Source organism: Penaeus japonicus, unplaced genomic scaffold, assembly GCF_977035675.1.
Source record: "Penaeus japonicus unplaced genomic scaffold, GWHDUDI00000001_assembly GWHDUDI00000022, whole genome shotgun sequence".
Taxonomy (NCBI): Eukaryota; Metazoa; Arthropoda; class Malacostraca; order Decapoda; family Penaeidae; genus Penaeus; species Penaeus japonicus.
The window spans coordinates 3009602-3022101 of record NW_028234424.1 but is presented as its reverse complement, the minus strand read 5'-3'; the positions used below and the strand labels follow the sequence as shown (position 1 = coordinate 3022101).

The following is a 12500-nucleotide window of genomic DNA, read 5'->3' as shown; positions in this document are numbered from 1 at the left end:
TTCCCGATGCAACCCCTGCTTTCATGGTCCCTTCCCGATGCAACCCCTGCTTTCATGGTCCCTTCCCGATGCAATCCCTGCTTTCATGGTCCCTTCCCGATGCAACCCCTGCTTTCATGGTCCCTTCCCGATGCAACCCCTGCTTTCATGGTCCCTTCCCGATGCAACCCCTGCTTTCATGGTCCCTTCCCGATGGAACCCCTGCTTTCATGGTCCCTTCCCGATGCAACCCCTGCTCCTTAAGTGAGACTGAGAGGCTGTACTTTTCCACTGCACTCGAGGAAATATCAACGGATGCTATCCTTCCTATGAATCCCTAAGTTGTCTCTCTCTTTCCTATTCATATTGGGGTTTATAAGATGCTTTCAGAGGTCAATATATTGATAGAATTCTGGTGTGATACAATGTGATGATGATAGGACAAGTGCAATTGATAATGCATTAGTTAGTGGCATGGTTCCCGACGGTTGATCAGTTTAATATTCCTGTAATAACATCATCTCATAGATTAGACTACAAATGACTTTTCATAGGCTTAACATTAAATATTTATGAAACATTAATACCTTGATTCCTACAATACAATATATATATGTAAATTCATACAGTCAGTGACTCACACATAGAATTAAAATGAAATATTTATGTAACATTAACATACCAATTAGGATATAAATAACTATTAAAAAAGGATATGTTGTAAATTTAGCTTACATTCAGGTGACAACTTCGAAACATATGAATAGTTAGTGTGTGTATGTGTTTACGTGTGAGTGAGTACGTTTGCAGGTGTGTGAGTGTGTGTGTGTGTGTGTGTGTGTGTGTGTGTGTGTGTGTTTGCGTGTGTGTGTGTATATGTGTGTGTATGTGTGTGTGTGTGAGTGAGTACGTTTGCGTGTGTGTGTGTGTGTGTGTGTATGTGTGTGTGTATGTGTTTGTGTGTGAGTGAGTACGTTTGCGTGTGTGTGTGTGTGTGTGTGTGCGTGTGTATGTGTGTGTATGTTTACGGTAAGTTTGTGTTTGTGTATGTGCGCCGTATGTGTGTGTTATATGTGTACCAATAAAAAAAAAAAAAAAAAAACACCACCACCCTTTCTCAGCAGCTACCGTGTCGCCCCAGCAAAGGTGAGTGACATGAACTCAAATCAAAGAACAAAAAATGGGGAATCCCAGCACCTTAAGGAAAATCAGAGCGGAGAGCTGGAGATTCTAAGTCGCATTGTCATTGTTATCACTGTCGTTGTTATCATTATCAACATCAATATTAGTGTTAGCTTTATCATTGTTTTCATGATATTTGTGTCATCATTATTATCATTATACCCATTACGATTATTGTTATTACATTATAATTCTCATAATTAGGACTTATGTTATCATTAGTGTCGTTGTTGTCATGATTACTTTCCTTTGTGTATTACGTAGGAATACTAATCAATCAATTAAAAAGTGTATTTTTAAGTATCGTAAGGCTAGAAAATCATGCACTTGTCTATCGTTACTTTACATTCTTGCTTGAACATAAACATGATATATGCTTGGTTTATTATAAACAGTAGTCACAATAGTAATTATTAGAGCAATTACATGCAATGGCTCTTATCTACTACCTTTCTCTCCCTTGTGAAATATATAATGCATGACGTAACCTCATGCAACACATGAGGTTTCCCGGAGCAGGACGTTGCGTTGCTCATTCTTACTATTCCTTCAACAACAAGACCTTTCCCTAATTCACATTCACAACAGGGAGCTTTTGGAAGCAAAGTAACAGGGAACAGTCCCTTCGTAGTTCTCACTCACAACAGGGAGTGTAAACCACCGGTGCCATCTGTTGTAAACCACCAGCTGGCACTAGTTATAACCAGCTTACTGGTTACAGTTGTAACCCACCACTGAGAGCAGTTGTTATAACTACTCGATGCCCTGGTTGTGATACGGTGGATAAGAGACAGACGTTCACGTGCCATGGTCTTTCTTGTGGACTGTTAATACACCAGACTCCGGCCAAAGGGCCGAAGGCCAGAGCTGTTCGTTCTTGTCTGTCTATCTGACCTCTCTGTCCTGATCTGTGACCCTTGCATGTGCTTATGTACCAATCTTCAGTCACTTTCTACGTCTTAAGGAAAGTGTCAGGTCAAAACAGACTGCTATCGATATCGCATTGAATTAAGTATACATACATGGTAACAGGGAACAGTTCCTTCGTAGTTCACACTCAAATGAGGGAGCTTCTAAAATCAAACTAACAAGGAACAATTCATATTTATTAACCAACCACCTCAGCGATCCAGCCCCTGAACTGGAATAGGTCGACATAGACGCCCGGGAAGTCCGGGCGCCCGCACCCCCGGCCGAAGCTGACCACGCCGGCGAGGACCCAGCGACCGTCGGCGTCCTGGGTCAGGAGAGGCCCTCCCGAGTCGCCGTGGCAGGCGTCGCGCCCGCCGCCGCTCACGCCTGCACACAGCATGCCGGGCGTTATCGACGACCCATACCCGGAGCAGGCGTCCGCGTCCTGAAGTACGACTTCGACCTGACGCAGGGTGGAGCTGAAGGTGAGGGCGTCCTCGGTGACCTTGCCCCAGCCGACGGCCATGGCTGGGCGGCCCAGCTGCGCCTCGGAGGAAGGCAGGCACGCCGGTGCCGTCGCGGCGTTGAAAGCCACCGGCTCCGTCAGCGTCAGGAGCGCCAGGTCGGAGTCGAACTTGGCGAGGCGCCCGTAATCGGGGTGGATGCTGACGAGAGACACGCGGGCTGTGACGGCGCCCACCCGCACCTGCAGGAAGTGCGTCAGGAGGCGGAAAAGGGACACGCAGTGGGCGGCCGTCACCACGTGGCGACTTGTGATAAGGGAGCCGCCGCAGAAGTGGCTCCCCCACGCCATGTTGAGGCTCACCATCCACGGCCACTGTTGGGGCGGGGCTTCCTCGCCGCCCACGATGCGGGAGCCCACAGGACGCCCGCACTTGGAGGGCCACACGTTACCGCTCCTATCAGGATCTGGAAGAGGACTCATCCAACAACAGGGCAGGAGGAGGACGAAAAGAAAGCACTTGCTCAGATCCATGGCGCTGCGGGGAGAGTGAATGCTGTAGTGCGCTCCTGACCTCGCCTAATAACCGCAGACTGACCTCACGGGGGCTCCTTTGCGGACCTGATGGCCATACGGGCACCTTGTTCCGAGACCTTTGACCTCTCATCTCTTCCACGATGTTACTCTCCGTCTAATTAAACATATGTAAAGATATAAGAAAACACAAAGCATGACTCATCAATATCTTCACTCCATTGGCTCTTAGTCCAAATGAGGATTAGTAAATGGATGGATTTCTTTGGTTTTATTATTGTTCGTACAACTCGAAATCTCAAATTGATCTCGTGAGTGCAAGAAACATAGAGCGATAGAATAGTGATAAGAAACAATTATATGTCCAAAACACAGAAGAACAAAAACAAAAACAAAAAACAAAATGATAGTGATGGAGAAACGAGAGGATAATAAATCAAAGAGAAATAGACAGAAAAGAGCAAAGTGAACGTGATATGCAAATACGATGATGAACAGCTGGGTGTTTTCGGTCATTCGTCACAAACAGAGGATTATGGAATTGCCTTTTTTAAAAAAGATTCTGAGTTCATATTTTAATATTTTTCTTCATCTTTTTACTTTTTTTTCTTCGAATGTTGATTTTTTTTGTTTAGTTCTCACACTCTTTCTCTTTGTCTCTTTTTCTGTCTCTTTTTCTGTCTCTCTCTCTCTCTCTCTCTCTCTCTCTCTCTCTCTCTCTCTCTCTCTCTCTCTCTCTCTCTCTCTTTCACTTTCTCTCTCTTTCTGTATTTCTCTCTCACTCCCTCCATCCCTCCCTACCTTTCTTTCCACACATCTATCTATCTATCTATATATCTATATATCTATATATCTATTTATCTATCTATCTGTATATCTATCTATCTATCTATCTATCTATCTATATATCTATCTATCCACCATCTATCTATCTATCTATCTATCCATCCATCCATCTATCTATCTATCTATCTATCTATCTATCTATCTATCTATCTATCTATCTATCTATCTATCTATCTATCTATCTATCCATCTATCTATAACTAACGGAAGAAGTAAATATCGGCGAACCGTGAATTATGTTAATAACAAAGAAGAGAATAAGGAGATGGAACATACGACAAAAGACTAAGACAATTAGTAAATGGAGTGGAAGGAGGAAGAAGAAGAGGAGAACAAGAAAGAGAAACAGAAGAGGCGTAAAAAAGGGAGAGGAAGAAGGTGGATATAGTGGAAGGGAAGGAAGAGGAGGAGGAATAGGAAGAGAACGAAGAAGAGGAAGAGAAGAAGAGAAAAGGATGATAGGAAGGAGACGAATTTGCGAAAAAAAGAAGAGTTGGAAGAAGAAGATGAGGAAGAGGAAGAGAAGGATAATGAGGAAATAGAGGTGGATGAAAAGAAAGAAAGAATAGGAGGAAGAAGAGGAGGAAAATAGAAGATGATAAGGGGGTAAAAAGAGGAGATAGAGTAGGAGGAGGAGGAATAGAAGAAGAACGAAGATTAAGAGAAAGAAGGAAATAAATCGCCTTGTTTTTTCTTCTAAATCCACTAAATCAAGATATTCTATTATCTTGATTCCACTATTACTACAGCTAGGCAACACTTGTGAGTATTGTATTTCTAAAGCCAAATAGTTTAAAATAAAAAACAAACGATCTCGATGTATTCCATCACCGTGCCTAGTGTATTGATAAGCTTACTCGTTTTCTATATCTTCACCCTACACACACACACACACGTATATAATCATGCATACATACACACATACACACAAACGCACACACGCTTGCATACACGCACATACACACAAACGCACACACGCACGCATGCACACACATACACAAACGTGCATACGCATACACACACACATAAACGTACACATCCATGCATATACACACACACAAACACACACACACAGGCACAAACACACACAAACACAAACAAACAAACAGACAGACATACACCTACCACAGACGCAAACATAAACACAACCACACACACAAACAAACACAGCAATAATATATCAGATCACGTATTTGTATAATTTTTGTATCTTCCTTAATGTATTAATTGTATTCAGTGTTTCAGTCACCCCCGCCCAGTCGGATTTCAACGACCGTGAAATGGGCGTGGTTGCAGCGCCTCTACACGGGCGGCCTCGAATCACTAAGGGGAGACTCAAGGTGTCGCTGTTCAAATAATTTTGTTGATGTCTTCATCCTTTAAACAATAAAATAAGATAAAAAGTAAAGGGGGAAGAGAGAGAGAGAGAGAGAGAGAGAGAGAGAGAGAGAGAGAGAGAGAGAGAGAGAGAGAGAGAGAGAGAGAGAGAGAGAGAGAGAGAGAGAGGAGAGAGAGAGAGAGAGGAGAGAGGAGAGAGAGAGAGAGAGAGAGAGAGGAGAGAGAGAGGAGAGAGAGAGAGAGGGGAGAGAGAGAGAGAGGGGAGAGAGAGAGAGAGAGGGGAGAGAGAGAGAGAGAGAAGAGAGAGAGAGAGAGAAGGAGAGAGAGAGAGAGAGAGAGAGAGAGCGAGAGAGAGAGAGAGAGAGAGAGAGAGAGAGAGAGAGAGAGAGAGAAGAGAGAAAGAGAGAGAGAGAGAGAGAGAGAGGAGAGAGAGAGAGAGAGGAGAGAGAGGAGAGAGAGAGAGAGAGAGAGAGGAAGAGAGAGAGAGAGGAAGAGAGAGAGAGGGAGAGGAGAGAGAGAGAGAGAGAGAGAGAGAGAGGAGAGATGAGAGAGAGAGAGAGAGATATATATAAATATATATATATATATAGTTATATAGATAATATATAAGTATATATATACATATATATATATATAATATATATATATATATATATATATATATATATATATTATATATATATATATATATATATATTCCACCCTCGCTCTCCATCCCTCCCTCTCCCTCTCTCTCCCTTTCCCTCCTCCCCCTCCCTCCCTCCTTCTCCCTCCCCCTCATTTTTTCTCCCCCGTCTATCCTTTTGACTTATTTCTAAATCTCTTTACCTCCCTTCCTTGGAGAATCTCTTGTCATGGAAAAAAAGATACAAAAAGATACAAAAAAAGATAAAAAAAAGAGTGTCATCACAGGACGCGAAGCATACGAGGACTCGCACAGAAAAGGGCATTGGTGTAAGGCTGCACGTAACTTATGCCCTTGAGGTAGTGAGGGTGGGGTGAGGGGGGAGGGTGGAAAAGAGGGAGGGAGGGTGGGAGGGAGGGAGGGAGGGAGGGAGGGAGGGAGGGAGGGAGGGAGGGATGGTGGGTGGGATGGAGGGAGAGGAGGGATGATGAAGGAGGGACGGAGGGAGAGAAGGAAGGAGGGAGGGAGGGATGGAGAGAGGGATGGATGGAGGGAGGGAGGGAGGGAGAGGAGGGGGGGAGGGAGGGAGGGAGAGGAGGGGGGAGGGAGGGAGGAGGAAGGAGGGACGGAGGGAGAGGAGGGAGGGAGGGAGGGAGGGAGGGAGGGGGGGGAGGGAGGGGAGGGAGGAGGAGGGATGATGAAGGAGGGAGGGAGGGAGGAGAGGAGGAGGGAGGGAGGGGAGGGGAGGAGGGAGAGGAGGGATGGATGGAGGGAGGGAGGGAGGGAGAGGAGGAGGGGGGGGGAGGGAGGGAGGGAGGGAGAGGAGGGGGGAGGGAGGGATGATGAAGGAGGGACGGAGGGAGAGGAGGGAGGGAGGGAGGGAGGGAGGGAGGGAGAGGAGGGAGGGAGAGGAGGGAGGGATAGAGGGATTGGGGGTTGGAGGAAGAGAGGGAAGAAATAAAGATGAAGGATGGAGGAGGATGGAGAGAGGAAGAAGAAGGGAGGGAGGAGGAGGGAAGAAGGAAGATGGAGGGGGATGAAGGGAGGGGGATAAAGGGAGGGAAGAGGGCGAAAGGAGGCAGGCTCTGGAGGCGGGGCAGGGGCGTGTAAGGAGGGAAGGAGGCGGGGCGTAATGTATCAGGATGGAGAGGGGGGAGGGGGAGGAAGGGCGTGTAAAGAGGGAGTAAAGGATGAGAGAAAGAGGGGGGAAGGAGGGACGAGAAAAGCGAAAGGAAAGATAGCGATGGAGGAGGAGGAGAGAGGGAAGAGGGGAGAGAAGAGGGACCTCGGGGTGAGGGAGGGAGGGAAGAGGGGAGAAGGGGGAGGAAAGAGAGATGGGGAAGGGGGGGGGAGGAGGGAGAGGGAGGAAAGAGAAGAATGAGAGAGGGGAGGAGGGGAGAAGGAGAGGAGGAGGAGGAAGAGGAGCGAGGAAAGAGGAGAATGAGAGGAGGACGGGATGAGTGGGTGGAGGGAGAGGGAGAAAGAAGGAGGAGAGAAGGAAGAGGAGAAAAAAAGAAGGGAAAGGAGGGGGGGGGGGGGAGAAATGGAAGATGGAAAATATGAATTACTGATGAGAAAGAGGGAGGAGAAGGGAGCATCAGGTAGGTGGGAAGAAGAGAGGAGTGGGGGAGGAAAAGGGAGAAAGAGGAAGAAGAAGGGCGAGAGGAAGGGCGGAGAGAAGTAAGATGGAGGGAGGAGGTACCATGAGGGAGGGCAGGAGAGCGGAGAGGAAGAAGGAGCATCAGGCAGGAAGGAGAAGGGCGGCTAGGAGACGGAGGGAAGGAAGGAGGGAGGGAGGTTGCATGAGGCAGGGAGGGAGGGAGGGAGGGAGGTTGCATGAGGCAGGGAGGGAGGGAGGGAGAGAGGGAGAGAGGGAGGGAGGGAGGGAGGTTGATTGAGGGAAGGAGGGAGGGAGGGAAGGATGAGGGCGGCAGGAATGAGGGTGGGAGAATGGGAGGGAGGGAGGGAGGGCAGGAGGAGTAGGGCGGGAGAGAAGGCGGGAGGGAGGGAGGGAGGGAGGGAGGAGGGGGGTAGGAGTAGGGCGGGAGAGAAGGCGGGAGGGAGGGAGGGAGAAGGGCAGCAGAAGTAGAGCGGGAGTGAGGGAGGGAGGAGGGAAGGAGGAGTAGGGCGGGAGAGAAGGCGGGAGGGAGGGAGGAGGGCGGCAGGAGTAGGGCGGGAGAGAAGGCGGGAGGGAGGGAAGGAGGGAGGGAGGGAGGGAAGGAGGGAGGGAGAAGGGCGGCAGGAGTAGGGCGGGAGTGAGGGAGGGAAGGAGGAGTAGGGCGGGAGAGAAGGCGGGAGGGAGGGAAGGAGGGAGGGAGGGAAGGAGGGAGGGAGAAGGGCGGCAGGAGTAGAGCGGGAGTGAGGGAGGGAGGAGGGCAGGAGGAGTAGGGCGGGAGTGAGGGAGGGAGGAGGGCAGGAGGAGTAGGGCGGGAGGGAGGGTGGGAGGGAGGACAGGAGGGAGGGTGGGAGGGAGGACGGGAGGAGAGCGGCAGGAGTAGGGCGGGAGGGAGGGTGGGAGGGAGGACAGGAGGGAGGGTGGGAGGGAGGGAGGGATAAGGGCGGCAGGAGTAGGGCGGGAGAGAAGGCGGGAGGGAGGAGGGTGGTAGGAGTAGGGCGGGAGTGAGGGAGGGAGGAGGGCGGTAGGAGTAGGGCGGGAGTGAGGGAGGGAGAAGGGCGGCAGGAGTAGGGCGGGAGTAGGGCGGGAGGGAGGGAAGGAGGGCGGCAGGAGTAGGGCGGGAGGGAGGGTGGGAGGGAGGACAGGAGGGAGGGTGGGAAGGAGGACGGGAGGAGGGCGGCAGGAGTAGGGCGGGAGAGAAGGCGAGAGGGAGGGAGGGAGGGAGGGAGGAGGGCGGCAGGAGTAGGGCGGGAGTGAGGAAGGGAGGAGGGCAGGAGGAGTAGGGCGGGAGAGAAGGCGGGAGGAGGTACCACGCCGGAGGCCGGGGTAGGAGGGAGGGGGGGAAGAGACGCAAGCCCTCGCAGTGATGGCCGACCAGTGTGCACACGGCAGTGGCCAGGAACGGACGCTCTCACCCACCCTGCCAGGCCATGACTGCACCTGAACCATCGTGCTGAATCCGACGACACCAGAAGAAAGGTCGAGAAGAAAAGATTGATTTTTCTTTTCCATTCTTTTATTTTTATTTTTTTGGAATTCTCACATTTGCGAGATCTCTGGTCGTGTGGATTTAAGAGAAGTGTGATTCGTTCGTCTTTACTGAGTGTTTCCGAGGTGTCGTTTACTAAAATTTTTTTTTTTTCTCTCTCTCTCTTTCTCTCTTTTTTTTTTGGCCTCCAATCTTTTTTTTTCTGTGTAGATTTAATAAAAGAAGAAGAAGAAGAAGAAGCAGTGAAACAGTGATATTCCAATAAGAACATAATAATTGAAACCTGAAAGAGTGACATACCTAAATGACCCGAGAAATAAATCAGTGACCAAAATGCCTTGCAAGAAATGGGTCCTTGATAGTCACATGGCACGGTAAACAAAAACAAATAAACTGCTGATTTGCATAGTCTCCCATTGAACATAGAATCGGATCCAAGAACTTATATCAACTGTGAATAATAACAAAGGCCTTCTAACGGTCCCTAAGTGAGTGCTGGTGCTTTACCTGTCTTTAATAAGGGAGTTCCTGTATCTCTAAAGTCGACGACAGGTAAGAGGTTTTCTTAATTTTTTTTCTTCTATCTCTCTCTCTGTCTCTCTTGTCTGCATGTCCTTGGATTTTGTTTCTTTTGCTCCGTTTTTTTTTGCTTATACTATTCTAGTGTCTGTCTGTCTGTCTTTTCTTCCTTGTTTTTTTATTTGTTAGATTCTCTTGCTCTTCATTCTTATAATTGTTGTTAGTTATTTTAGACTCTTTAATCTCTACCATGAAATATTTGTCTTTTGCAAGTGTGTAGTCTTTTTTTGTTTCTCTTTTTAGAAGACTTTGCATATTTAAATTCCTTTACCTATTGTCGTTTATCAACTCTATTAAGATATTTATTAATTCGTTAGTCTGTCTGTCCATGAACTCATTGCTTTACTTTTTAAAAATAAAACATCTTACTTGATTATATATCTATATTCTTTATATTTTTATCTTCAATATTTATTCATGTATTTTCGTAATTGAAGACAATCTCTCTCTCTCTCTCTCTCTCTCTCTCTTGACAATAATCAGTTGACATTATAGTAATACATATTATAAATGTAAACCTTATCTCAATTAACAAAATTGTTATCTGAAAATCAGAATTTACGTCGACTTCATAGGACAAGAGATAAGAGATAATGAAACTATATTGAACACTGATGAGACCTTGTTGCAAATGCTGCAAATGTTCTTATGACGGGCATAAAATGATACGTCGAACATTAACATGGATCTATCCACCACACAACACTGATCTAACGCAATGGGAGACTTTAACCACTAGACGAGCCGGAAAAAAGTATGCGTTACACTAACCCTGAGACAACGAAAACCCCCGTAAAGCAGTAATGACTTGCAACAGAGAAATGGCAAGCTCTCCGAATGGTGCAACAGGATGTAGCCTAATATCCGAGATGAGCTGTCCCAGATAACCTCAAAACTGATGCTGAATGTCAGCTGATAGACCAAGGTTGGTATGGTGTCTGTGGCGTGATTGCGATCGAGGTGGGAGAGAAAGAAGCAGAAGAAGAGGGAGGAGGAGGAGAAAGAAGGAGGGAATGAACATGAAGAAGGGGAAATAAAGGGAGGATGATGATGATGATGAAGAAGAAGAAGAAGAAGGGGTAAATAATAAGAAAATGAAGAAAAAAGAGGATGAAGAGGATAGGATGATGATGATGAAGAAAGAGAAATAAGAAGAAAAAAGAAAAAAAAGAAGAAATAGGAAGAAGATAAAGAAGAAAAAGGAAAAGAATAAGAAATAGGAAGATGAAAAATCAATCGAAGAAAATAAAACTGAAGAAGAGGATGTACGATGAGGAGAAGGAGAAAGAAAAGGAAGAAGAAGGAGTAGAAGAAGACAAGAAGAAGAAGTAAAAGAAGAAGACAAGAAGAAGGAGTAGTAGAAGACAAGAAGAAGGAGGAGGAAGAGGCCCAGACCCAAGAAGGAATAGGGGAAGAGAGGAAAGAAGAAGAAATCGAATACAGAACACACGACTCTAAACGCGGATGATAAGGAGCAGAGATAAGATGTCCGAGGCTTAAAAGAAAGAAAAAAAAAAGAAGTAAAAAAATTGCCTTTGATGTTGACTTGACTTTGTTATGAAGGCGGCGTGAGATCGCGCCATCTTTGCCTACATGGTCCCTTTTTTTATTCCTTTTCTGGTGTGCTTTGGGATTCAAGGATGAAGGGATATTTTTAGATTGATAGACAGATCGATAATGATAGATAGATAGAGAGATAGAGAGAGAAAGTGAGAGTGAGAGAGAGAGAGAGAGAGAGAGAGAGAGAGAGAGAGAGAGAGAGAGAGAGAGAGAGAGAGAGGGATAGAGAGAGAGAGAGAGAGAGAGAGAGAGAGAGAGAGAGAGAGAGAGAGAGAGAGAGAGAGAGAGAGAGAGAGAAATAGATAGATAGATACACAGAGAGAGAGAGAGAGAGAGAGAGAGAGAGAGAGAGAAAGAAAGAGAGAGAGAGAAAGATAGATAGATAGATAGATAGAGAGAGAGAGAGAGAAAAGGAGACAACTCGATCAAGAGACGGAAAAAGACCGCTAGATAGAAAAGATAGCTAAATTCACCTCCAAAATAGAAGAAAACCCAAAACATTCATCCTATCATCACCATAATCACCACAACATTCATAGTAGAAACGTTCAGGTTACTCTTCCTTGTCACATTAAGATAACGTTTGTCTCTAACCTTGATAGAGACTGAGATTACCTCTACCGATCCCCCTTTGTCATGTGTCAATTACAGGGTGACGTGTCATCAGAAATGACGTGATTATCATATCATGGGGTTGGATCTGTCTGTTGGCAAGTCTGTGCCTTTTTTAGGGTGGTGGTGGGGTGGGATTGTGGTGGTGGTGGTGGGGATGGGGTGGGGGGTGTTAATGAGCATATGAAGTAATGTGTATGTAGATGTGTTTGTTTATATTTATGTGTGTGTGTGAGTATGTGTTTGCGTGCGTATGAGTGTTTTTTTATATATGAACAAGTATAAATAAATAAGTGTAAATTATTAAATTTATAATTTACACGCATGAGTGTTGTTTTTTTTATAAGTGAATAAATATCAGTTTGTGCGTGAGTACCACTCTCTCTCAAAACGAATTAATCCCCATTTTTTCACACACATGGGAAAAAAACGAATACAGACAAGCAGACAAAACAACCACATACCCTACCTGAGTGTGGATCCTCCCTGCTTCATTCATTAACACTCAGAACAGCCTTAGTTAGTGTGAATGGAAAATAAGGACGTAATTGATAACTTTAAAACCAGAACGTTTCTGATAAGTTGATACGTGAAACTGATGCGGAAAAGAAGTTAATACTGGGAATGATAATAGATACGACTTCTTGGTAATGAGTTGGTTATCACTTTTTACAATAAATATTTGTTATTGTTTTATGAAGCAAGACGTATTTCAAGTTCTGTCTATCGATTTCTAACTCTCTCTATATGTAGGTGTTTATCTACT

General features: G+C 46.1%; 2 protein-coding genes across 3 annotated transcripts in view; one reads left to right on the top strand and one right to left on the bottom strand.

Moving 5' to 3' along the window:
* Positions 1-2269: 2269 nt before the first annotated feature.
* Positions 2270-9122, bottom strand: LOC122252844 (serine protease 1-like; the record flags this gene model as incomplete). Its single annotated transcript, XM_043015523.2, has 3 exons — positions 2270-3074; positions 3124-3227; positions 8805-9122. Coding segments are annotated over 3 exons (1227 nt in total), but the record flags the coding sequence as incomplete, so codon positions are not given.
* LOC122252841 (uncharacterized) overlaps positions 8864-12500 on the top strand; it is a 112177-nt gene continuing 108540 nt past the window's right edge. For both annotated transcript variants that reach the window (XM_043015517.2, XM_043015516.2), the window contains exons 1-2: positions 8864-8973; positions 9194-9535. The gene's annotated coding sequence lies outside the window, so the exon portion shown is untranslated. The remainder of the gene's footprint in view (positions 8974-9193; positions 9536-12500) is intronic.